The sequence below is a fragment of the Gavia stellata genome, chromosome 3 (genome assembly GCF_030936135.1).
Source record: "Gavia stellata isolate bGavSte3 chromosome 3, bGavSte3.hap2, whole genome shotgun sequence".
Classification (NCBI taxonomy): domain Eukaryota; kingdom Metazoa; phylum Chordata; class Aves; order Gaviiformes; family Gaviidae; genus Gavia; species Gavia stellata.
In genome coordinates this window covers 47,226,526-47,252,122 of record NC_082596.1, presented here as the reverse complement: position 1 = coordinate 47,252,122, position 25,597 = coordinate 47,226,526, and the positions used below count along the sequence as shown (strand labels likewise).

Sequence of the window (25,597 nt, the reverse complement as noted above, 5' to 3'; positions counted from 1 at the left end):
ATCTGATTACTGACATTAAATCAATGCAGTCACAGCATCCTCAACGAGAAACAATCGTCTCAGTTATTTATTAGATTAGATGTAACCGAGAGAGACAGCAGTCTTCATCATGCATCAAACTGTGCTGCATTGCCATTTTCTGCTTTGTTGCAATGAGACTCGTAGTAGAGAAAGCGAATGGTTATATTTTGGTAAAGACAAGAAGAACAAAGTGTTGCCATCCTGAAGCTCCTGTGTGAAGCCGGTTTCTAGGAAGAGGCAGGTGAGTCTTCTGCAGGAGGCTCAGCTGCTGCATCTCATAGAGCCTGGGGAGGCATCTTCAGGCAAAGGTGAACTCCTCCTGCCCATGCCCCAAAGTGGCCGGATGCAGTTTGCTCAAAACCCACTCAGCTGTGTTAGGATGGTGCTGAGTTCAAGTTATTTCACCCTGCAGCTCAACAAGATTTGGTAACTTGAGTAAAGCATGTAGTCAACCATAATCAGGTAGCTTCTGATTCAGGGGAGGCTGCAGCTAGCCAGCTCAGCTGTTGTGTCTGCCCGCAAAATACCACGGGTACCAACCCATACATGCCATCACATATTTTCAAGTGCTGCTGGCAGCCAAAGATTAAAAGAGGTATGACTGTAGCTGGACCTTCACCTGAAAGAAAAACCTACAGAAAGCATTTCAAAACAAAACGAAGGGGTTTTTTAAGAGATTGAGTCATGCTAATTTACCGTAGCTAATGATCAGTCCAGTATAGCCCGGTATACCTTTTTTTCTGTTTTAAGGGTAGCTAGTATTTATATTTGGGGTTTTTTAATTAATTTTCACCACTTATCTTTATTTTTCATCTGCAGTTATTTGATACCACAAGTAGAAGTACAAGTTTTCCTTTCCATCCCTCACAGGCTAATAAGCTACTTGAGGTTTTTTTAGACCCCAGTACTCCAGGGCAAATTAAGAAACAAGAGAAAGACTTTATTCATTATTTATAGTAACTGTATGTGTAGAAAAAGTATCCCTTAGCCGGACATTTTGGTTAGTTTAATCGCAAAGTGCATTTTAGCATGTAAAACCAATGCTTGATATTTAATTTAGTTCATCTTTAGTGTCTGATTCTAAAAAAGAACTTTTAACTGCAAATAGTTTTCCTTTTTGTTCATATAAGTTAGAGACTTCACCTAGTTTTGAATATTAATTCCACATATTTCAGTCTTTTTCTTTTCAGATGCAGAAGAAAATAAGATAAAGTATGTTATAAGTAGGAGGTTATTTTTGTTCCATAGAAAGTTACTTTCTGATTTTTTTATGTGTACTGTATAGTACTGTGGTGAGTCATATTTCTGTGCTATAAAAGTGCCATGCTATTCTATGGTATTTTTAAAAATGCTTATTAAGGGGGTGTGCACAACAACTAACTCTAGCTAGGAAGGCTGGTCGAATCTTCCCTTGAAAGAGGAAAAAATATTCATAAACCCACTGATTACAGAGGAAATTTATAGACACTTGGCTCCCTTGAATTGAGTTAGTTTTTGTGATTATACCCACATACCTGAGTGTTATTAACAATTTGGTGGTAAAATCTTGGTGATTCTAAAGTAAATGGCAAATTGACAATAGCAGAGGGCTCAGATGATGTGTCTCAGTTTAAAGTGCCTGAAAACTAGGACAATTTTGAAAGTGTCAGAGATAAACATTCCTCAGAATACATTTGGTGGGTTGCTGTTTGGACATTGTTCTTATAGCCCTGAGGCTTAAAAACGTACCCTTTAATTTGTCAGTATTTTCTGTAGTAAATTATTTATTAAGTGAAGGTTTGTAGAAAAAGAACATGTCATGAAGACCACACTGATACCTCTACTGCAAAAATTTCATGAGAGACTGGCATTTCTGAGACTTTTCCAACCAGTGGTGACGTAATTGTAAGACTATCAGGGGACATCCATATCAACTATTGCAGGGTGCCTACGCAGAACAGGCTGATTTGACACTTCTAAAGCGTGAGAAATAGCAAAGATCCTCCGGTGTCACTCCTCTGTTCACAGGCTATCGTAGTTTTCATCCTTTGCCTGGAGTTTTGAGATCCTTTTTTTTATGGATCTCCTTTAGACTGTGGAATATTACACAGATCAACTAAAGCCTAAAAAAGAAGTTTTGTTTACAAGCAGTGAGATTGGATATTCACTCTACGTCTGAATGATGATAATTCTGCCAGACCAATTGTTGCTAATAAAGTTTTTAAAGAAAGGGTCACTAGTGGAGAAGCAGTATTAAAACCATTGTTTAACTTCTTTAGAAGAGAAGGATCAGCAGCAGGATATTTGTATGCAAAATGTTCATTTTCTTTCAAAAGGATGCCTGAATCATTCTCTCAAGGGTCCCAAATTCTGCACACATATTCATAATATTTTAAAGCTTGTGTGTATTTCACTGCATCATTGTCCACAAAGTTGCTCAAGTAAAACAGAAGTGAATTATGGCAAATCAGAACTCTGAGACATAAAAGTCTTGGCAGTCGAGGCTAATGCTGCTGTGCATACCTCTGTGCTTAATGATCACATGGAATAGGTACATTCCAGAATTAAATTTATCTCAGACATTGAAATTTACAAAGCTTTGGGGACAGTTATTTGTGGCATTCATAGACCAGATTTGACGTTCTGCTACATCTATTTTATGACATCCACCTACACATAAATATATATCAAAGACATTAAATAGCAAGTAAGAATCAAAAAGCTGCAGTGGCTTGGTTCATTCAATAAAGTCATTGTCTCAGGGGTTAACTCACATCTCAGCATTATGTTGCAGATTGTGTTATGCCAACGAGTGGAATCATAATCCATTATTTTTCCAGGATGGATAATATGGTTGCACGTTGCTGTAAAAAGGAGAATTGATGCTGAATGCTTGCTGAATTCACAGCCATCTGGTAGAATGTGATGTTTTAGTCATTATGGAAAAATTAAAAATGAATTATACTGTCATGAAAGTAACCCTTATTACCTGGTTTGCATAATTTTATGTGTCTGTAAGAGTTGCTTCCCCCTTTCTTTCTCTGGATGACATATCAGGACAGTAAGCATGAGTATGTAAGAAGCAGAACTGCATAAATTTAGAAAAATACCTTTAGCTTGGGTCTTTTCAGAAAGTAAATCAGTTATCCCACAAAAATCTCAGTAAGCATAGAATTAAGCTATATATGTAATAAAATAAATTAAACATAACCAAAAACAAAAAATCAGGGTTCATCTACCACCAGAAGTCTTATATGTGGTCTGCCACACAAGCTTAGCTTACACAGAACCCCTCTGGGTCTGACTTTTCCTAGCTTTACTGTTTTTCTAAACTTCATGTTTGTGGGCTCACAGGTTGTTGTCAGAATGAGAGAAGAATGATGTTTGTCTCTTTTCCCTTACCTTAGCAAGCCATAACAAATCCACATGACTCCCAGCTTTAGTTTAGTGATCAATGGATATGAACCACTACTCATCTTTCAAACATAACTTCTAAATCCCAGTGGACATAATCAAGCCAACCAAAAGATGCACATGGTAGTTCCCCGAGGTACCTGGGGATATGAGCTCACTGAGAAATTTTGGAGAAATATTTCCTTTTCCTTTTAAAGATGCTGATTCTTCAAAGGCAGAACTTTTTGCATAAGTGCCATTTTCGTTTGGAAGGCTTTTCAAGTTCAAGATATGATTTCTAGCAAAAATCAGAGTAAGATTCCCACGCCCAAAATAACCCTTGTTTTGCGCACTCTTTTGAAATGTGAAGCTCATTCACCAGCAACCAGGGGCATGCCTTGAAGAGCCCATGGGTAGGGAGGCGTGTGCCTGCCTCCCTTCAGCCAAAACATCAGACAGTTGCCAAGGGATAAGAAAAGAGGTCGGACTTAGCTCTGTCTGTGACGGTCTCCAGGCTGTCTTGTATTCCATACAGCAAAGCATTCTTCTCACCTCTTCTTAGGGGCTTCATTTTTTTTCCCTTGTATATACTAAAGGTGATGCAATATAGGATTCTAAATCCCAGGATTATCCAGGGTCAACTAAGTCCTCTTCAGATTTCATTTTTTGTTGGTTTATTAGTTTTGATGGTTCTCTGCAAACTTCTAAATGTTTAGAAATAGTAAAAGTTCTCACTGTATTACCTTTTTCCTGCTCATCTGACTAAATAATAGCCTCCATTTAAAATAAGAACCGCTGGCAAGGGATTAACCTGAGAGAAATATTTGCCTTTGATATTCTCAGGGGGAAAAAGGTAATAAGAAGATGCAATATTTTAAAGGAATTCAGCACTTTTGCTGTTTAGTTCTTACCTTTCTGATCACCATTATGTGATTCTCTGAAATCTTACTCCCAAATATCAAGAAACCAAGAATAAAAGAGAAAGTCAGATTATAAATTCCCAGATCAGCAGTTCCAAACGGTGGTCCATGAGGCCCTGTAAGTGCCCTGCAAAACTGTCCTAAATATTGTTTTCTGTTGCAAATCTGACAAAGCTTCTGAAGTTTTTCTCAACAAACGCTGAGGTTCCCACTAATCCACTGTCCAAAAGGTAATCACTCTTCTGGGTGATATGACAAAGCTGAGAAGTAAAACCAAATGCTGTCTGGTGGCCCTAAGCACCTCCCACCCCACTTTGGGCAGAGTAGTCTGCGAGTTGCATCTTGCACGGCCTTGGCCAGGGGTTGCAGACCACTGCTGTTTCCCCCAAGAGAAAGTGCTGCCTGGCCCCTAGAGCTGATCCTTCCGAGGAGATTACCCTTCCAGTTCTCCCCTTTGCTCGATTAACATCTGCCGTTGTTAATTTGGCAACATTTTGCTTCTAAATTGTGTAATGAGTGGACAGTGTGACAGAGCAATGGTCTTTTTTACCCTGTATTAACATGTCTTCCCTCCTTCCCATCCAACCCTGAGCAGCGTGCTTGACAGCGCAAGTCGCCTGGATGAAGAGCATAAGCTGATCGCCAGGTATGCAGCAAGGCTGGCAGCAGAAACTTCTTCATCAGTAAGTGTTTTAATTAAAGGAAGGTACTTCCCTTCTGTCATGTTCCAGGGGCTTGGCAGGATCAGGGAAATTACATGTGACAGTCTTAATGATTAATGGATTACTTTTCCCTGTCCTTTTCATCAGACGCTGTTATGCTTTAGTAATAACACGTTTCTGCAGTTCATTTAAACCGAAGAATCCACATACTAATGCATATAATCTATGTACTAAAGTAATGGTATTTAAACAATTACAGCAAAGGGAATCTGGCATCTTGAACTCAGGAAAGACTAGAAAATATTGTCTGGACTAGCTTTGGTTAAAGGTTAATGATTTACTGCAGTGGAAAAATGGGGTGGTGAATCCATTTTACTCTTTAGTTCAAATATCACGGCCACTGGGGCCCTAAGTGATGAAGATTTTAAAGAATGATCTTCAGCAGGATGACTGTAATGACCCCCTGCATTAGCCCCGGCTCCCATTTTCATTTCAGAGCAATTATTATTCTGCGCTATGTATCCCAAGATAGAAGGTGATGACAGACTAAAACCTCACTAACTATATTCAGGAATAAGAGAGAATGAAGCAGGAACCTAATCGAAGTAGATAAAATCTTAAATGGCACAAATAAGGTCAGCCTAGTTACTTTTTTCCCATCTCAGCACATTTGATAGGCCAAGGGACCATAAATGATGGTTAAGTGAAAAGCAGCCGGTCCAGAGTGCCAGGAAGCATATTTTCACACTGAAATTTACACTGTGGTGTCAATTGAAAGGGTGAAATCAGGCACCGCTCTTCGTGTAAAAACATTGAGTCGTGTTCATCCCAAGTGAAGGTAGTAAAGATGAATCTGCTACCCCATGCAGCCGTCTGTCATGGAAGATTTCACACTGCCTGCAGCTGCAGGGGAAGAGAGTGGTACACAGGTACTCCTGGTCTGCCAGCCCAGCCCAAATCAATCCCTTCCAGAGGCACGACGCAGAGTGTTTCAAATTTAAGGCAACCTGTAGGTGATAGTCCTGTTCCTGAAGGACGGTAATTCTCTATGGAAACAAGAGAGAATTAGTAACGTCTCTGGGTAGAAACTGGTAGAAATCAGTTGTATATAACATGTGTCTGTGATATGGGTGAAAACTTAGGAAACTATTTAAGTAGATTTTGAATAGAGCTGGTTCGAGGGAAAATACTGAGTTGCTCTCTGAACAAGAAACAGAAGGAAAAGAGAAGGTTTCTGTATGCAGAAATGTGGCACCACATTAGGAGCACAGTGGAAATTTTTAAAGCTTTGCTGATGGTCATTCTGTTTTTTGAGGAACCAAATAGATTAATAACATTGGGCATTCAGGATAAAGATCCTGGTTCCCTTTGTATCAGTCGTGACATCCACCAGTGTGTATCAGTTCTTCTTTATGCACTGCTCTGCTTCCCTATGGTTGGAGTGTTGACGGGAAAATGTACCCACAGCACAAAAAATAGTAAGTGGTTACAGGCACACATCCTTTCCCCAACAGACAGTGCTAACAGACGTTATCACTGAGATGTACCTTCATCCTTTCTGAGGGTCCATTCCTGCAAGGTGCCACCTCCTGGAGGAGGAGGTGCCCAGCATCACATAAAATTGCGCTCCCAAGTTACACTTCACAGGGCCCTTACGGTGAGAAACACTCAGATCACAGCAGTAACTGAGCAGGGTATTTTTCAGTGTCTGGTTCTTTCAGGTTGGAGTTAGAAATAAATGGATGTCTTGGATAGCTGTGAAACGTTAAATGTCTTACTCCGCATTGTCATTGATACAGTACTGAAATACAGGAGTGTGAACAAGCAAACCAGTATTTGGTTATTGCTGATGAACATGAAAAAAGAACATAGTCCAATGAAGCTGTAGTGAGCACTGCCTAGATTGGTAAATAATTTAATTCCCACTTCATTTTATTGGGGAAAAAAGGTTCTGCTGTACCTGAAGGACTGGGGAAAGAGCTTTTTGGAAATATCATCAGAGTGTATAGGAAAGCTTGGCCAAATGGGCCACACAGCCAGACTGAAAACTGAGTACAGTTTTCAAATTGAAAGTAAAACTGTACTTTCAAGAGAAGGAAGCATCACTGCCCTGGAAACACATCCCATTCTTTTTGGAGAGGGATGCTGTTTTTTTGCTTCAGTGTATTCCTCTTGTCTGTAGTATCAAAATTAAGAGCCATATTACAGCAATTGGCTGCAGCAGTGCCATTGCCTTTTACGATGGTTCAGAGGAAGCTCCTTGAAGAAGCAATGAATGACAGGATGGTAAACACTGAGTCTTATTTACTCTAGCACTTACCCTGCTTTTACTATCAGTGGAGCCATACTGGTATGGACACAACATGGATGCTCTTTTTTTAGTGTAGGCAAGCCTGGTACTGCATTTTCTGTAAGCAGATTTCATAGGATCTGTGTTGTACTCATGGGTGCATGTTGACTGTTCCTTCAATGCAGCCTTCTGTTTTACAACAGCAGCAGGGTCAGCAGAGAGGGGCGTCAGATATCTCCTTCACCATTGATGCAAACAAGCAACAAAGGCAGCTGATTGCAGAGCTTGAAAATAAAAACCGGTAAGCATCTACAAAGTACCTGGTTTTGTTCAGTCCCATATATTGTGTTTGGTTGGTTGGTTCCTAACATTTTTTACCACCTACTTCCGTGCAATGTCCTTATACATGCACATACACCTCTCCCTACAAAAAGCATAGGGCACAAAAAGGTCTGCAGAATATGACAAAGGCTCTGAAATCCATAGCCACCCTGTGTTTCAATGAGTGTACTGTTCAATGGCATGATATAATCATTGATACTTTACTGTTTGCAGCTGCTGTTTATTAAGAGGTAAACAAAAAGCCTGTCCTGTTTCAAAACTAGATTGAGTTGGATCCTCTGTAGCACTGTAACATGAAATGATAAAAGAATCAGTCACACTGGTTATGTTATGCTCCTCTGCTTCTATTTGTGAAAAAGACAATTAAAGCTCTCTAGAACACAGTCTGCCTGGGAAAGGTTTGCAGAAAGGTTAGCAGCAAGTTAGGCTGCTGATCAAATGAGACACTGGGTATGAATGTGACTGAGACTGAGAGAGAGTGTCCAGGAGAAGTAGGCCAGCCGGCCCCAAAAGGGAGAGACGCCCATTTGTTAGCAGCAGAGGATCTGGCCCTGGGTATCAGACTGCCTGATGCCATGAAATGTATGGCAGCAGAGCCCTGCTTTTACTGCTGGACTGTAAAATAGAGGCCAGCCCAGACCAGATGGTTTCCTATTCCAAACTGCATTGCCTTCTGTCACCGTGTAATGAGCCACCAGGTCCAGTCTCTATTTGTCTTTCATAGTTCGAGGCTGCCTCCTGACCGTCTGCTATCCAGCACGTTGTGAAGAAGAGAAAAAATCCTCAAAGGTTTCAACCTTCTGCTGCAAAGCTTTGTATTAGCCTTTTAACAGTGCTCCAGGGCTGGCAAGCCAGTCGTAACAAGTCCTATTAAAGGGCTTCTTCACTGATTGTTGACCGCTCTCAGATCTCTACTTACACTAAAAGTATTTTTTTAAGTGCAAAATATTTTCTCTGACACTTGAGAGGGGCCAGATATTATTTTAGTTTTTGTGAAGTTCATGTGATGCTTGACATGTTCATGGGGAAGTAGAAGGGAGAAATTTAATTAAGCATATTGCTATTTCACGTCTACCCCTGATTTTGGGGGGTCTTGAAGAAGGATTTCCCTTTATAGTGAAATCCTAAAAGTTTATTTAAAAAATCTCCAGACACCTGTCACAATGCTGAGGGCTTCTTTCGTTGGTTGGAGCCCAGTCATTATATCCGTGTTGATGAAGAGCTACATACAGTCACACTTTTTCTCCTTTTGCAATGTCCAGTGAGCTGGTTTTGTGGAAAATTACTGACTTGTAGTCTTCTGCTTATTTTCCTTCCCAAGAGAAATCCTGCAGGAGATCCAGAGGCTGCGACTTGAACATGAGCAAGCGTCTCAGCCCACACCAGAGAAGGCACAACAAAATCCCACTCTCCTTGCAGAGCTCCGGCTCCTGAGGTAAGTCTGCAGCGGTAAAACCTTCGGCCATGCCTGGGGTCAGCCAGGCATTCTCAATACAAGAAGGAATAAGAGATAAGCCTGGCGTACAGTTTTGGGGGCTTTTTTAAGTAAATAGCACAGTGTGTATTTTTTCTCCATTTTCGGTGCAGGTTGTAGTCTAAAAGTAATTAAGCTTATGTTTTAAACAGCATGCATGAGGAATCTTACATATTAGTCATCTACATTAAATTAAGCAAGTGCATTAGTGTTTGCAGAGCTAAGCCCTTAGGTCATTTGGAATAGGTCCCCACAGCCTTGTCCAAATGCCATTAATTTTATGGGAAAAAAATGTCGTTCTGTCAGAGCAAATGCTTCTACAAAGACTTCTCATTTATTCTAAAGTAAATACAGAACTACATGAAAAAACAGCCAGAATTAGACTTTAATTTTTGGAAAATTCCCCCATGTGTTGAATTCTAGGGGGAGGTCAGTTGTCTTCACGGTGCGAAATGAGGCAGCAGAATGATCCTCCTTGTCACAGGGGAAGTGAGGAGTAATGTCATCGGCAGCAGCTGAAGATTTAGAGGATCATTTCTCCAATTATCCCACCAAGCTAAAAACATTGATATGGATGTGTCTGCATGTTAATTAGGGTACTCTACATGGATTTACTAATTGCCATGTATATAATGTTGAAGAACGATTGTCATTCATTGGCCCAGATCTGTAGGCTCCCTGCAAGTCCTGAAGTTCATGTTGTGAGAGCCAGATGGAGACTCCAATAAGAACTATTCAAAACACTTCATGTGAATAGAGAATAGAGTGTAAAGACTTTCTTTCCAGTGAAACAATGCTAGATTAAAGTTTATCCCCCTGCATAGAGCAGTTCTCTCATGAGAAGACTAAAGAACATTTTTGGCCACTTAGCCGCCCCTCACCCAAGTAGTATTTCCGTGGTCTAATGCATAACCAAAGGAAATTACTGTAAGAAATTGTGCTAAATTTTTTCTTTACAAATGCTGTGTAGTTTTATTATTGAGTTTTCCACACTAGAGTATTTTTCTATGTCACAAACAATTACATTTGCTTTCCAATCTGAAGACAAATTAGTTTCTTCATTTCTGTGAGTGATTTTAGTATGTAATTACTTCTAGATATCTACAGGCAAGTGACATTCTGTAAGACATATAAAACTGACTGTGATGAAAATGTGTACACTGCATAAAATATACCAATAATGTAGCTCCTGTGCATCAAGCCTCAGTCTGTTTTAAGCAGGTTTAGGAGATTAGCTTTCTATGTAGATGACAAATAAAATTCATTATCCTTAAAAAAAAAAAAAAAAGATCGTGCAGTGTTAGCAGACTGACTACTTAATTTTTCCCTCTTTTCAATTTTGCTACCCATATTAAAAGCATAATAACCTTATTTGAATTTCCTGACACGGGATGTCCCTAGGGCAGTGACGCTGAGTTCCTCAATTACGATATCTTTTCTGATTTAATATGCAGTGTCAGAGTCAGCAAATAACTTTTAATCTGTGGGTCTGTACTGCTTTGCATACCTTCTAAAATGTTCACCATTTGAAAGCCAAAAGATTGGCTTTTGATTTACTGTGGAATTTCAACACCACCTCAAATTCCTATACACTTAAGATGTCACGAGGCTGTTCTTACCATATGTAAAACAGCAGGACTCAGAAGAGCAGCACTGATTTACATCTGTTACCCCACAGATTCTTGGGGCTTGAAGCAATTAAGGCAGTGGGGCAATTTAGTTCTTATTATATTAAGAAATGCTGGAATCTGTAAATTATGTTGTGGGTGCCTGTCCCAGAATCTTTCACTAGCTGCTGTAGTGTTGCAGACTCACTGAAATGAGGTTCTGAACACAACGTTCCTTCACATTACCAGTGCTGTCTTGGAGACAGGTTGGAAAGCCCATTAATTCCAAGAACTTGCTCTGGAGTGTAGCTGGAGAAACAAGTCAGAGGAGCGGTCTGCACATTGCACGCTGCTTAGGTGTTCCCTCTCCATAAAATTAATCTAAAACCCAGCAGAGGTCTGTGCTAGAACCTGCTACGTTGAATTACATGGATAGGGTATCTTATTTTTGTTAGCAGTTTTCTTAAACTCAGTTGACTTTGTACAGTTCATAGCATTCCCAACTATTACATGCCTGGGAAAGAAAAGCCAGCACAGGCAATTTGTAGCAGAAAATAGATTAATCCTCCAGAAGAGTAAATACAACCTGGCAGCATTACTATATGATCCTATTATATAGGTGAGAGAGAGCGCACATGAGCAATCCTGTAGAAACCAGTGTTGTTTATATCAGTAACTGCTCACTTACAGAGAAGGCTCAAAGTCAGGGTTTCATATTTCCCTAAATATAGTCTTGTTATATACTTAGTCTTGTTGGCTTTGGTGCTTTTCCATTTAGGATTAAATTGTCGTATTTTACAGGTAGTACAAGGCTAACGGCATAGTGGTTTTATGTTATCTGTAACACACTAGTGTATAAAATATACCTAATATGTATATTTTTCAACAGTAATGTTGTTAATTATGTCATAGCTTCCAGGAGGCAACAATTTTATTTTGTATTTATGTGGGGACCTCTCACACAATTTAGTGATGGAACATGTGCGAGTGCTGAACGCCCGTCCTGTGCAGTGGAGCTGTGCAGAATCAAAGCTGTTGCCATTTATGTGGGTAAAAACTGGTTGTCACACTTGGAGTGGCTCAGTCTTCACACTGTTGTAGGATCAGCATTGGACTCCAAGTCCAAAGAGCTATTTTCAAGCAGTTATAGCTCCACTATGTGATAATCTTACTCTTGCTTTCAGAAAAAAATCAAAACAAAAGCAGATCGCTGTGGTTTTCTGGCTGAATTTCTGAACTCTCTTTGCTTCTCTCATATCTTGCTCTGTTCAGTGCCCCTGCTGTAACTTTCTGTCCTTCAGGGCATGGCTTTACTTTCTCCTGACAGCTAGTGAGGTTATTGACCAGAGAGATCCAAAGACAAAAACTGCCAGGCATTCCCACAAGGGAATATATCACAAATTTGTTTGAACCTCATTTGTTCTTTGGAGTAGGGTCTGTGTCAGTGTGTCTTTTTCCTAATCACTATATTCAGTCCGATGAATATTCTCAGTGTGAGTGAACAGCCTAGCTTTCACGTAGCCCCGTTTCTAAGCACTATGCTGAATTCATACAGCGTGTTTGCTTTCCTGCGGTCTATAGCCATATACCTCATAGTCGGGCTGGGGAAACGATGCAGTTAAAAGCTGCTGATGCTGTGAGGGGTAAGCTCTGATCGGATCTGCTTGTTTCTCAGACAGCGGAAGGATGAGCTGGAACAGAGGATGTCTGCTCTCCAGGAAAGCCGGAGAGAGCTTATGGTTCAGTTAGAAGGCCTCATGAAACTGCTGAAGGTAAGGAGCTCCACCTGATACTACCAAGGACAACAGGCAGAGTGAAGCAAGAGGGGAGAGGGAGGAGATATGACCGCAGAATTCTGCTGAACTTGGCTATTCCCACACATAAAATTTGGCTTTGTTTCCTTCCCTTTCTGTTTTTTGCCTTGGTCTTTCAATTCAGAGGTTTCAAATGATGCTCAGATGATGTTGTTCCTGCAGTAACACTGCATCATCGTTGTCATCTACTGCTAAGTGGATGGAACATTAGAGACAGACTTGAAACAGGTTGCCCGGAGAGGTGGTAGATGCCCCATCCCTGGAAACATTCAAGGTCAGGTTGGATGGGGCTCTGAGCAACCTGATCTAGTTGAAGATGTCCCTGCTCATTGCAGGTGGGTTGGACTAGATGACCTTTAAAGGTCCCTTCCAACCCAAACTATTCTATGATTCTAACTATTGAAGAATTAATACAATCCTTTAAATAATATTGCAGCATGATGCAATACAGTCGTGTTTTGCTCTTTTGCAGAAGGCTTTGGCCGCATCTCTGGATTTCAGGCTAGCAATCTTTGGATCAGCCATTCGACAATGTCCAAACACAAAATATTTTGTGGTCCAGTTTCAGGTGGTTTTAGAGTTTTCTCTGTTGAGGGTATCAAATACAAAACAGAAGAATGAGAAAAGAAACAAAATGACAAGTAAAACGAGATAACTAATAACTGTGAGAAAAACAACTCAGCACTGTATACTATTATCTACTCCAGCTGACAGCATACAGAATCGTTTTTACTAGTTCCTTTAACCTTGCCTGTTCAGTTGCTAGTTCTGTCAGACGTGCCATTTGACAACCACATCTAACTCTCTGATCTTAGAGGTGCTTTCCCAACAACACTTGGTCATTTTCATAAACACAGAAACAAGCCCTTGTTAAACAGATGAAACATGCCTCAACAAAGGATCTCAGTTAAAAATGGAGATACCAAAAAGCATGTGCATTTTTAAGACAGACTAGGGTAAGATGGAAAACGTGTCTTTATTTGCAGAGTCCAGCCCTATTTTACCTGATGTGCCTCAGGACAGATGATGCCAGAAATTCACACTGGAAGAAAGTGTTTTGAATAGCATAAGAGTCTGTTTTGTTGTTGGCCATGCCAGATAAAATGAGTGCATGGAAATTCAGTGCAACTTGGGTCAAATATGGCTCTGATAAAAGCAGAAATCTATTTAGTAACGTGAATTTGCATCAGAGGATGAGTTTGACCCCTTATGTCATTTGCATCTCCTCAGGCACAGGCTTCTGCAGCCACAATGCAGGAATTGGTGGCACCTGAGCAGCAGAGCCTACCGAGTAGCCAGCAGATTTTTGGGAGCTGGAAGTAGACAGGATACTTTTTGCTCTACCTATGAAATGTTGCAGTGCTACAACTAGCAGTCAGGGCTGCCTGCTGTCGTTGTACTGCCTGGACAAAGAGAATTTGGGGTAGGAAATGATAGTAGCTTTCTGCACGCTTTGCACTGTTCTGGTGTTTCAAAGTGTGCAGAGGTGAGACCATAACCTGGTCACATACCTTCAACTATCTTGACTGTGGCTTTAACCCTGTACTCCAAATTTGGCTTTGTTTTCTGTTCTTCACTTACATCCGGGCTAATCTCATGTGCTGATCCTCTTTTTCTTTAGGAAGAAGAATTGAAACAGGTAGTAAGTTACCTCCTTATTGGAGGCCTCACTAACTCCTAAATGTGATTGTGTTCCTGTGATTTATTTTACTTCCTTTGCTTGAAATGTGTGCGTGTTCCTTTGACCAAAATTAATATTTTGCAGTTCTTTCACACATTATTTTCAAGTATCTTGGAACAATTTTCACAATTAAACATCTTAGCCCTCTAGGAAGTGAGTCATGGCTACAAGGAGTCTTGATCTTTTTCTCACTCCTCTAAATAAGAACACATAAGATATGGAAACCACCACCCAAATGTAGTGAAACCAACCTAGAATAGAAATTAAAGAACACTTCTACCATAGACAACATTTTGAAAACATAATGAGAATTTTGGAACTTTAAGAAAAATATAACTGAGTTTAAATTAGACCAGGACAGTGATTTTGAAATCCTGCTTTATCCAGAAAAAGTCAAGGCATCTTTTAAAGTGGGCACTGATACTAACAGTCCCATGAGTCTTCAGGAAAATAATGTAGTTTCTAAAAGGATTCTGCAACCTAGATCAAAAAGGGCAAGTATTTCTATTACTAATGGTAAATTTTAGAAGATTTACTTGTTTTGGAGCTTTTTAGTATTGAAATGGATCTTGGAAAGATATTAGGCTAAAAAAAGGCACTTTTCAGACAGCAGTCTGATTTATGAGTCCAATAAAAATGTTTCATTTTCACAAAGCACACTTCCTCTTGCTTTCATCAGCAGAAATACTCACAAGTCTCATGTGTTCTGTCTATGGTAGAGCATGCAGAGTCATGCTTCATAAAAGTAACATTTTGGCTAATTTTTGTAGACCATGAATCTGTTGCACCAAAAAAAAAATACCTGACCAAACATCACCTCTGTGTAAGGGCCATCTTTCTGATTCTGCATAACAGTATTAAAAGATCTTCCATTCGCAAAAGAGAGGTTTCCAACATGACAAGAGTTTCCCTACCATATAAAATGTTCACTGGACAGTGTAAGTGAAAGCACATTTTCAGGCTATTATGAGATAGGATTTTTTTCTTCTGAAAGTAATAGCCTTGCTGAATGCCAGGTGATGACGGTAAGGAATTATTCTCACAGTTTCCATGAAATGATCCCCATTACACTATGCCATTTCATGATCTGTTGAGAGAAACAGGATTAAATTTATTTCTGGAGGAATTCAACTGGAATGAGCAGCCTGGCAGTTCGTCTAATGCGTATGAACTTTCTATTTCTCTCCTGCCCTTCCTTGATAAAGGATAATGAGTTCTTCACATCCGTGTCATTCGATGAGGCTGTGAGACAGGCTTTCCCCATATGTCATCCCAGTTCGGTTCCGGCAGAGGGAGCAATGGGCTAAAGCTCCTGTAAAGCCAGTTTTCATTTCAAGCATTTTATCGTAAGCATGCATGACAGTTGATAGTGGGAAATCTTTTCCTGTCTAGCAAGGGTTAACTTAAAATCCACAGCAGGTTGACTAGGGATGGTGAATTAAATAAAATACGTTGATAGCTGCAACCCAGTACAACATAAAAGCTGAAGCCGTCCAGATATCTGTGGTGGCTGTGGTAGCTCCCCTTTCAGCACGCCTTAGTCCTCAGTCCTCAGCTGGTGGGGCCACCAAGGTTTGGGAGCAATTCGGCGGTTGATTTCTCTGCTGAGATTACCAAGAAGTCGCTACTGACTATCTTAGCAGGTTTCAGGCTGTTAGCTCCAGCCTGTGAAAGCCACGTTTCTCCTGACAACCACTAAGCAGTAATCCCATCCTAATAGCACCCCATTCCCACAAACTTGGGCTGAGGTGGATCTAGATCAGTAAAATATAATTAAAGTGTTCACCCCCCCTGAAATCAGGCATTCCCTAATATCCTCCTATTTCAACTTGCTGTTCATCAACTGTGTCTGATACTGCCCAAAGAGTATAAAAAGAGAGAAGTTTTTTACTGGACAGGGGACTCCAAATGCTTCATCTCCCTGTGCTTCCCAAACAGTTTGTTCCAACACTGAAAGCTACAGATAAGAGAGCGCTGTTTATCATAAACGCGAGATCTCAGTCATAGCTGCAAAGCAGCCACAAGGGTAAGCACTGGTGTGCAGCAGCTTTTACATTTCTCTTGTGGGAAAATTCCAGCGAAGTAGTACTGGCAGGCATCTGTTATTTTTAGTAAATCAAATGCCTACTCTGAAGTTCAGTCTTTGAATGTGACTTGACTATAGGAAGCAAATTTTGTCTATTTTTTTCTCATCTTCTCTGAAAGTTCCCACTGTATTTGGTGTTCCCCAGAACCGAGATCAAAGGCAAAGGGGAGCTGAGGAAAGAGGGCAAGTGAAAGAGGGAGCTGGGAACCAGAAATTCTTTCACAAATTTATTTCACAGAGGATGAAACATGCCCTGTCGAGGCATGAAAGGAGATGGCTGTAGATCCCAGATCCCCCACCTGATGTGCAGGGGGTGCGACCTCCAAGGACCTTGGAGCATCTGCAGGTTGCTCTGTGCCCTGCCTCTGCAGGACTAGAGATCTGCATTCCTGCTGGAGTGGGTACAGACGATTCCAGAAACAGGAGAGCATCTGGCCTTTATATATTCGACTTCCCTTTCATCCATCATTTAAATGTTCTAAAACCGATCATTAAAGAAATTATAAGTATTAAATCCTCCGTTCTCCCATCAGTAATGTGCTTATTCCTCATAAACTTAATTTGCCCTTGATGTCTCTCTGGTGATAATGTCTCATAGAAAGGGGTAATAGGAGAAAAGAACAAATAGCTTAGTATTCTGATACATTATTTATGGTCCAGGGCAGGAATTTATAAAAAAAATCTCAAGGGCAATGCTGCACTCCTCCTGCAATAGGCTGCTATTGTCTTTGTTAGAACATATTTGCCAAACCGTATCAGGCTGCAGTGGCGGCCACTACAGGAGTCAAAATAAATGCCATGGGAAGAGTTAAGAAATCCTCCTGAATTCTCAAAATAAAGCCAGCCCTCAGGTTACTTTTCACTGTAAACAACCAGGTGCATGTGCTGCAGTTCCCCTTTAACAGCACTCAAGCCATCTCCATCCTTGGCATCTACCAAACACAGGTTTTCAGTCAAAAGCCATGTGCGGTTTGGTGTGGGCTCCAGCATTTGTTTTCCCTTAGGTGAATACACGTTCCCAGGGGGTTTGAAACAGTCATGGAAAAGTGCACTATGTCTCTTGGTATCACTCACCCAGCTGCATTTGTAAAAATTACTATTTTGTAAAGTCTGTTTGAATTTCAGCTAAGTGATACTAACTGTGAGGTGCTAACAGCATGAGATTTTATATGACTGGTGTTAAAACATTTTCACTTCCAGCAGCTGAACCATAGCAGAAATTTATATTGCCCTATCCCCACAGTGTTTTGGGAGTGCCTGAGTATATCCTGCAGAGCAAACAATTTAATAGTGTATGATTTAATAGCGGCTTAAAATAGCTCTCTAGCTCCGAATAAAAAGCATAAAGCTCTATTATTTATTGTGAGTGTCAGACTTTATGTGACTGAGAGGTTGCATGTACCATGAACTTCTCCTGCAGGGAGGCGGAGGGCAGGGCTGCGATCAGCTCTCATGGCAGCGCTCTGATGAAAGGGGCTGTTTCAGTCCCTTGCCCAGGCTGGAAGCCACGTCAGTGCCAGCATCTCTCCCCTTCTCACAGCCTGAATGGGTTATGTTTTATCAAACACGCATGCGAACTGGGGGAGTGGGAGAGGGAAGAGGGCAGAGAGAAGGCCTATACTTTGGTGCTTATTAACTTGGATTTTTTTTAATTTAGCTGCCTGACATTTTCCCATGCTTAAAGGAAGTCAGGTCTTGACTCATATTTTCCTACTTACTGTTTTTCTACACAGAAGCCTTGCTGTCCGCTAACAACTGACTTCAGTGTATTTCTTTTAGCAAAATTAACATTACCCAACTGATACACAAACAGCATGATGCCCTTAAGCTGAGGGATGGGTGGCAAGGACAGGAGGCGAGGGCTCTTTCAAAGACCTGTTTAATCCCTCGTGATTGTTTTGCAGACCCAAGGGGCAGGCTCCCCGCGTTCCTCACCCAGCCACACTATCAGTCGACCGATTCCAATGCCCATCAGGTCTGCCTCTGCCTGCTCCACTCCAACCCATGCACCTCAGGACTCCCTGACCGGCGTGGGAGGAGATGTGCAGGAAGCCTTCGCACAAAGTAAGTCTTATTAGTAGCTTGTGTGAGGTACTCGGAGACTATTTGAAGAATCATTATTTCTTGTGGCTAATGACTAAATGAACTTGAGCTTCTGAGTTACATACAATGAAACAAAACAAAAAAAAATCTGCAACAACTGTGTTTTGCCGTTGAAAATCAACTTTGTCAGCCATCAGACTTTGCTGTCAAAGCGAGCAGGTAAGCAGAAACTGGACAATGATGCCAATTAATGGATTTTGTGGTAAGAGGGGATTTTGATGCAAGATGGTCAGACCAGTTATCAGTGCTCTGTTAACCAGAAGAAGAATTGCTGTTGACCTCAGCAAAGCATTGTCAGTGTGTTTGGTTTTAAATAAAGACTTTGCTAGGAATAGATGATACAATCATAGAATTAGTTCAGGTGGAAAGGGCTCTTGTAAGTCACCATGTCCTCCTGCTCCAAGAAAGAAGGCTTCAAAGTGACATCAGACGGTTCAGGACCTAAACCAGTTGAGTTCTGGATGGCTCCTGGTACGCATTTTCCACAACCTCTGTTCCAGTGTTTGACCGTGCTTACTGTGTAGATTTTTTGTCCTTTTATCTGATTGGAACATCCCTTGATGCAACTTGTGACTGTTGTCCCTTGTCCTTTTGCTTTGGGCCTCTGAGAAGGGTCCAGCCAGACTAGACAGGAATCGAGTCTGGAAGTCTAGGTGAACACTTCCTTTACATTTCCAGAAAACTGCCGTAGGCTGCACTGTGTTTCTCACTCCTCTTTCCACTCTTTTGTCAAGTAACAATAAATTTTAAACTGTTTTGAATTTCTAAGGCCACAGATTAAATTACTATGTTGAATACTAAAGAAAGTAAATAGTCTCTGCAATTTAAATGAAGAAATATTCCTTCTTTTTCTAATCTGCTCTCTCCTAAAATATTTACATCAGTGCAGTTCTTTTATTTGAATATTTTTTTTCCCTGTTTCCCTAGTACAAATCAAATGTAAGTGGAGCTCTGGAGTTCCTGTGCTACCGTGGAAGCGTGTTCAGCCCTCTCATGCACCCTTCCCCTTGATTTTCATGGGAATTGTGTCTGTGTGTGTATCTTAAGATTGAAGCTATAATGCAATCAAGAACTTTCTACTAAAGTGCTAATCAATTCATGTATTGAACATATGCATAGTTCCTAGTCCCAACGTAACAGGTTGCTGGATATCTCATTTTCTGTGGCAATAGAAACAGGGAAGATATATTTTTCTTCTTTCTGCTGTGAAAAAAATCAAGACAGGCAGACCACTAACCCCTGTGCTGTTATAGGACAGTTTCTTCCAGAGCTGAGAGTAAGAGAAATAATGTAGTGGCCACAATAAAATATCCATAAATAATACTAAGGCTGCCTCAGGCAAGTGCTTTTTAAGTATATAAATGTGTTCTGTTCAAGAGAAAAAGCAATATAAAAAGGTAAGCGATCACATTTAAAAACTGCTGCATTTGATAAATATCTAGCTTTATGTCATTATCTACCATATTGTCTAGATGGGAAGGTCAAACCCAAAGAACTTGAAGCCAGCCACTCTGTCACATCTTGACATACAACTTTGTGATGGGGGGCGGGTGGGCTGAGATTTTGCGGCTCCATTCTCTGCTGCACCAACAGAGATCTGACTATATCTACATAATGCAGACAAGCCATAGTTAAAGCATGGTTTCTCTTGGTTTGGTTTTTTTTTCCATCGTGTTTGCAATAGTTCAGAGATACAAAATTGAGAAGACTTTAGAGAGGGAATGGCTGTCTGAGTGTTTGTGTTTGTATAGATTAACTACTTCAATTTACATTCCAGTAACCATTTACTAATGCATATATTAAAAAAACCTCTTCAGGACTTGCGGAACTTTTTTAAATGTATTGTTTTACAATCAGCCAGTTTTAAAGAATCTACAGCTGTCAAACTCTGCCAATTCCTGTGAATAATCCAGTCTGGAAGATTAGAGATTCTGTGGGATATATTGATTATTCAGCTACAATAGGACCTATGTTCGGAATTTCGGGGAGTTAAGCACACATTACCCACAGCCTGCTCCCAGGGAAGGAGTATTTCATGCAGCTCACAAGAATCTTTCATGATTGATGGTTAAGGGAATATTGCCAGGTTCAGCAGGGAAGCACTTCTAGATCCATTATTACAAAGAGTTTAAAAGCAGCCTGGGGCTGTTTAGAGAGGCAATAGTGCTTCCTTTATTAAAAAAAAAAAAATGGCAAGAAAGTAAATTATGGAATATACAAGAAAGTCCTTGAGCTACAGGAGAGGCTGAGAGGGAGCAGAGAAGAAAAATCCATATCAGTCTTGATAAGGTCAAGTATGTTTCTTCAACATTTGCCATAATTATCTGGCAAATACCTGGCAATAATGGTGTCATTAAACAGAGCTGTGGGAACTTAGAGAAAACACTTCATTTCTTCCGTCCTCCCCCACAGACACTGTAAATGAGTTCATGCTGGATTTAATCTTCCAGGCCTGGTCTGCTGGTGTCACCGCAGAAATGCAAGCTTGATGGCAATGAATAATCTCCACATATCTGGCATTGTGATTAAATGAAGCATGAGGGTAGGCTTCTGCTCTTGCACACAGCATAAGTAAATGAGGCCATTCTGCAGAGAACTCTTCTGCACGTGTCCCTCGTAAGGACTTTGATACCCTGAATTATCACACTGGCAGCTTTCAGCAGGGTTAAAACTGCTTTCAACAGGAAAGCATACGTCTTGTGAAGAATATTAACACTGTGTTTTGTCTGTCTCTCGCTTCAGGTGCAAGACGAAACTTAAGAAATGATTTGCTGGTGGCAGCAGATTCAATCACCAACACCATGTCTTCTTTGGTAAAAGAACTAAATTCTGGTGAGTGAGGCTAAAGAGGGTGGATAATCACCACATTGGCATTTCACATATATTTGAAAAAATGGGAGATAGGAAAATAAAAGCCAACAAAAAAGCAGTGTAGTGTGTCTTCAAAGCTTTTTATGCTTTTAGAAGAAAAAATCCCTAAATAACAGCTTCAGGAATACAGCAGTTCTGAAAGCCATGGACGTAGAGGTGCAGCTGGATACAGTGAAAGCTTTGAGAAGTTTGTTTGTGATTCCACATGGAGTGGGATTTCACTCTTTAGAAATTTCATTCAGTGTAGAACACGTAGGACCTCTTGTAAAATGCAGTCTGTAGTATTCTCATAAAAATATCCTACCTGATAACCCAGATAAGCAAAAGCTTCAGTATTCTGTCCCACCACAAGAAGAAAATTATTAGCTCTGCAGATATATGTAGAACAATATACTGTTATTTGCTCTGAGGAGGTGGCATTCAAAGTTGGAAAGGCAGAGAAAGGCTTAGAGAAACAGGCAAGTGTACTCACTCTTGTGAAAGTTAAATGGAACCATGTGTCACCTTTTGCTTCACAGAAGTGGGCAGCGAGACAGAAAGCAATGTGGATTCTGAATTTGGACGGACTCACTTTGATGACCTTGTTCCATCCCCAACATCTGAGAAGGCTTTCCTCGCACAGATCCATGCCCGGAAGCCAGGGTACCTCCACAGCGCCGCTGCCACCGGCTCCATCCGCAGTGACATGTGAGTACCTGCTTGATTCACCTTCTTAATCTCATTCTTTTTCTGTTGAAAACAATATGCAGCATGTGATATTTTCTCTCCCTCTCAACTATTTGATTACCAAAAAAAATGCCTAAATCCGGGTGAGAACAGCTTCATGGTTAGATAGTAGTGAGCTCTGTAAACAATAAAGGCCATAACTTAGGATGCCCTCAGGAGTGAGCCATCTCACATCCAGTCTGGTACACTCGGGCAGCATGGAGGCTGTGGGACAGATGTGCTCCCTAATGTGCCCTGCAGTCCTATTCCCTGCTTATCCAGACTGAGGGGCCTGTTGGAGCCCACTGGAAAAAGGGAAGTTTTTAGATGGAGAGGACAGAATGCTTTTTATTGACCAACTCAATTGATCAACAAACTGATTTATTTTTAGAACCTGAATCTTCCTATCAAAGACAATAGGTATCTTTCCAGTTATTTTTCTTCAACCTCTTTGTATCAAGTTATTGAGAACTTTTGTTACTCACTTGCATAGGGCTGTACCCCCAAAATGCCTTCAGCAGAATATGTCCTTTGGTCTACTTCATCAATACCAGACCACTGGAGAGGGGAAATAACAGGAGCGTTTCCCACTGCCAAGAAAATACTAACTGGTGGAGCATGTGGTTGGACTTAAAGTATCCTGCTCTCATTATAGCTTAAAATAAAGGGAAGTTTTATTGACTCTGAATGTCATTCATCTCAGGAGGCTATTTATTAATAATTGTCTTTAGGGTTACAGAAGATGGAGACCCCTATGTCAGAGCAGATGATGAAAATTATGAGAATGACTCTGTCCGCCAGCTGGAGAATGAACTGAAAATGGAGGAGTACCTGAAGCAGAAGCTGCAGGATGAGGCGTACCAGGTGGGAGAAGGACACCAGCTGCCCATAGGTCTCCATAAGTGAGAAACAATAAAGCGCCATAGCTGCCCAGTGCCCTTCTTAACCCGTCCTGGGCCCTGGGGCGTGATCTCCTCTCAGTTACTAGAGCAGCCGCATTCAAAAAACTGCTGTTGTTCTCTTCCAGCGACACGCATGCATCAAGCCTCTGTGCATACCCAGGAAGACCACACAGCCTGAGGCACACAACAGTAGTCCTTAAGCTTGCAAGGGCATCAGGTGGGACAGAATTGCCTCTGAGCTTGTTCTCTGCTGGTGCCTACCAAGTCACTTAGACCTCATTCCCCTGTACCATAGAGGCTGGTTGGTGGTGTCAAGCTGAATTCTTGCTATATTTAGATTTATTTTTTTTCTCCAGTAGTGAAAAACATTTATGATGGTTCTCCAGTGTGAACTGAAGCTCAAGTGCATCTGTGTGTTATTGTCATTGTCAGAATCTGGAAGGAGAGGACAGGGTCTGAAATTAATTGTATCCCAGAGGACCAAGTATTCAACAAGCACCTCGTATAGAGAAGCCTGGGGATTTGTCATTAAACACCCCCTGAGGAAGTTTCCAAAGGGCATTAAGAGTCCGAGTAAAGCAAATTTGCTAGGGGGAGCTGGAATTCTGTAGATATCCTGTCCTGTCTGCATAATGGTCTCCACTTCTACCTGGACTATCACCAGTTTTTAAGTTATTCTGACTTGGACCATCCTAATATAAAATTCATTACTTCTCATAATATTGGTAGTAATGTCAGTAGGAGGGCACACCCAGTTCAGTTATTTGGGAGCAGAGCTGAAGCAAGCAAAAATAACTATTTTCCCACATGGTGATTGATTAAGATTTGGAACTCACCACTACAGAATATAACAGAGACCAAAAGTATAAATGGGCTAAAAAAAAGGATTAAGCAGGTACTGAGAGATCAGGTGTATGGAACTGAGGTTCAAAAGTACCTTCTGGGCAGGAATTCTTCAGACTACTGACTGCTGGGAGCTAACAAAATCTAGACTTTTTTTCTGATAGTTTTTCTCTGATGTCCACTGCCAGTCACTTTGGAGACAAGAATCTGGGACTGACAGGCTCGTGATCTAATGAAGAATGGCTGCTCTTTTGGTCTTCTTTTCTGTAAAGCTGCTAGGATAAGTTAGTCTTGCAAAAGTTCATTGACTCATATCAAAATTTCAGGTAGTTTTGAGGTTAATGTGAGCATCTTTTTTTTTGTCGTTTACTTAGGTCCGCTACATGCCCATGGTAGCCTGCCAAAAGTCATTTCATTGCAAAGGTCTTTAAAGACAGGACAACAGGAGCAGAATTGTTGTAGACTATCTACTAAGACAACAGTGGGTGACATGGGTTTTTTGGTTACAATTTTTTATCCAAGATAGGAAATGGCAAAAATGACAGCCTTTAAACTTCTGAACAGGATGAGCAGCTACTGCTGATATAATGGAAAGTAATTGTTAGTTATAAGGGAGGAGTACCTCAATAGTGACAGCTGTCAAGCATCAAATAATAAATGTTATTATTCCTGGTAAAAATTCCATTTTCTCCAGAAAGAACGATAGACTAATTTGACTGTACTTTGATTACAGTATGGAAGTGCAATATATGGCAACACTGTTACATGAGCTTCACAAGTTACAACGGGATTTTGTACATGCACAAAATTGAGTATGCATGTGCACTGCAAAATAAGGGCATTCATTGTGCAGTAGAAGTTATACTATATGTTGCTCAATAGGACTGGGTGTTACTCTTGCTTCAGTCAAAATAGAGCTTTTTTACTGTCAAACAACATTCCTAGAAGAAGGGGAGGAAATCTTCTCCCTATCGATGTCAGAATAAAACTCCTTTTGAATTTAGGTCAGCCAAGACTACGCCCAGGTGAACTTTGTTCCCCATTGTTTTACACAATTTGTTTCCACTGGGCGGGGGGCAAACCAGAAAAAGAGAAAGGCTTTTTTCTTTCAAAAATGTATTCACTGTGGGAACACAAAGTCCTCATTCTAGACAAGGTCTGTTTAATAGCATTTTTCCAAATGAAATTTCATGATGTACTTTACCGTCTTTGAGATTGTCAGCTCCTGTCAGGCAATGATTTGACAGTAGTGACTTGTAAGTAGAAATTTATTTTTAGTTGATAACCACAGACCCAAAGCATGCAATGTGTGAGAAGTCCTTCCCAGTATGGCTGATGCCCTTTCAATTAGGGAACAGGTTTAAAGGAAGCAAGAAAAGGTATTAAGTTAGTAGGGACCACTAAGGTAGTTAGGAGTTGGTTGGATAGTGTCATGTATTGATCCTGAGATATGTGCTTTGGCTTTTTCTCTGCACTTTGCAGTTAATTCGTGGTATTTTGCTGTTCTGTTCCTTTTTCTACTAGCATCACTGAGTAGTCTCTAAAGATAAAGACACAACTTTCTACTTGCAAAAAATGATGTGGCCAGGTCAACTATTCTCATTTTGCATCAAACCATTGGAATTTATTACAGGCTATTTTACTATTCGTACTCACATGTACACTGCATTCATCTGGATAGCCAAAAAAAGCTGGTGGCTGTAGCTATCGTGATGCAATTGTCAGCTGAAAAAAATCTGCGAGGAGGAACTCCTACTAAGGTTACAGAATGGTAACCTCAGTAACAATATGGTAACCATTTTTATGTTACTAAATGTCTCACCTTGTGTAAAAGCAGCACATTTAGAAAAACATGTAGATGTAGTGTAGCATAGAAGATGGCTGGTCAAAATCCACTCTTGTAA

The 25,597-nt window shown here is 40.7% G+C and overlaps 1 protein-coding gene across 4 annotated transcripts in view; it reads left to right on the top strand.

Annotated features, from left to right (window-relative positions):
- Window positions 1-25,597, top strand: part of DTNA (dystrobrevin alpha) — a 149,881-nt gene that overhangs the window by 113,003 nt on the left and 11,281 nt on the right. For 2 of the 4 annotated variants that reach the window (XM_059836105.1, XM_059836104.1), the window contains 9 exons: window positions 4,909-4,996; window positions 7,469-7,566; window positions 8,929-9,042; window positions 12,364-12,460; window positions 14,124-14,141; window positions 18,174-18,333; window positions 21,115-21,204; window positions 21,762-21,930; window positions 22,680-22,812. In XM_059836105.1, the coding sequence (XP_059692088.1) occupies window positions 4,909-4,996; window positions 7,469-7,566; window positions 8,929-9,042; window positions 12,364-12,460; window positions 14,124-14,141; window positions 18,174-18,333; window positions 21,115-21,204; window positions 21,762-21,930; window positions 22,680-22,812 (967 nt within the window). Of the gene's footprint in view, window positions 1-4,908; window positions 5,003-7,468; window positions 7,567-8,928; window positions 9,043-12,363; window positions 12,461-14,123; window positions 14,145-18,173; window positions 18,334-21,114; window positions 21,205-21,761; window positions 21,931-22,679; window positions 22,813-25,597 lie in introns of all 4 variants that reach the window. The other 2 variants (XM_059836102.1, XM_059836103.1) reach the window with 2 other exon arrangements.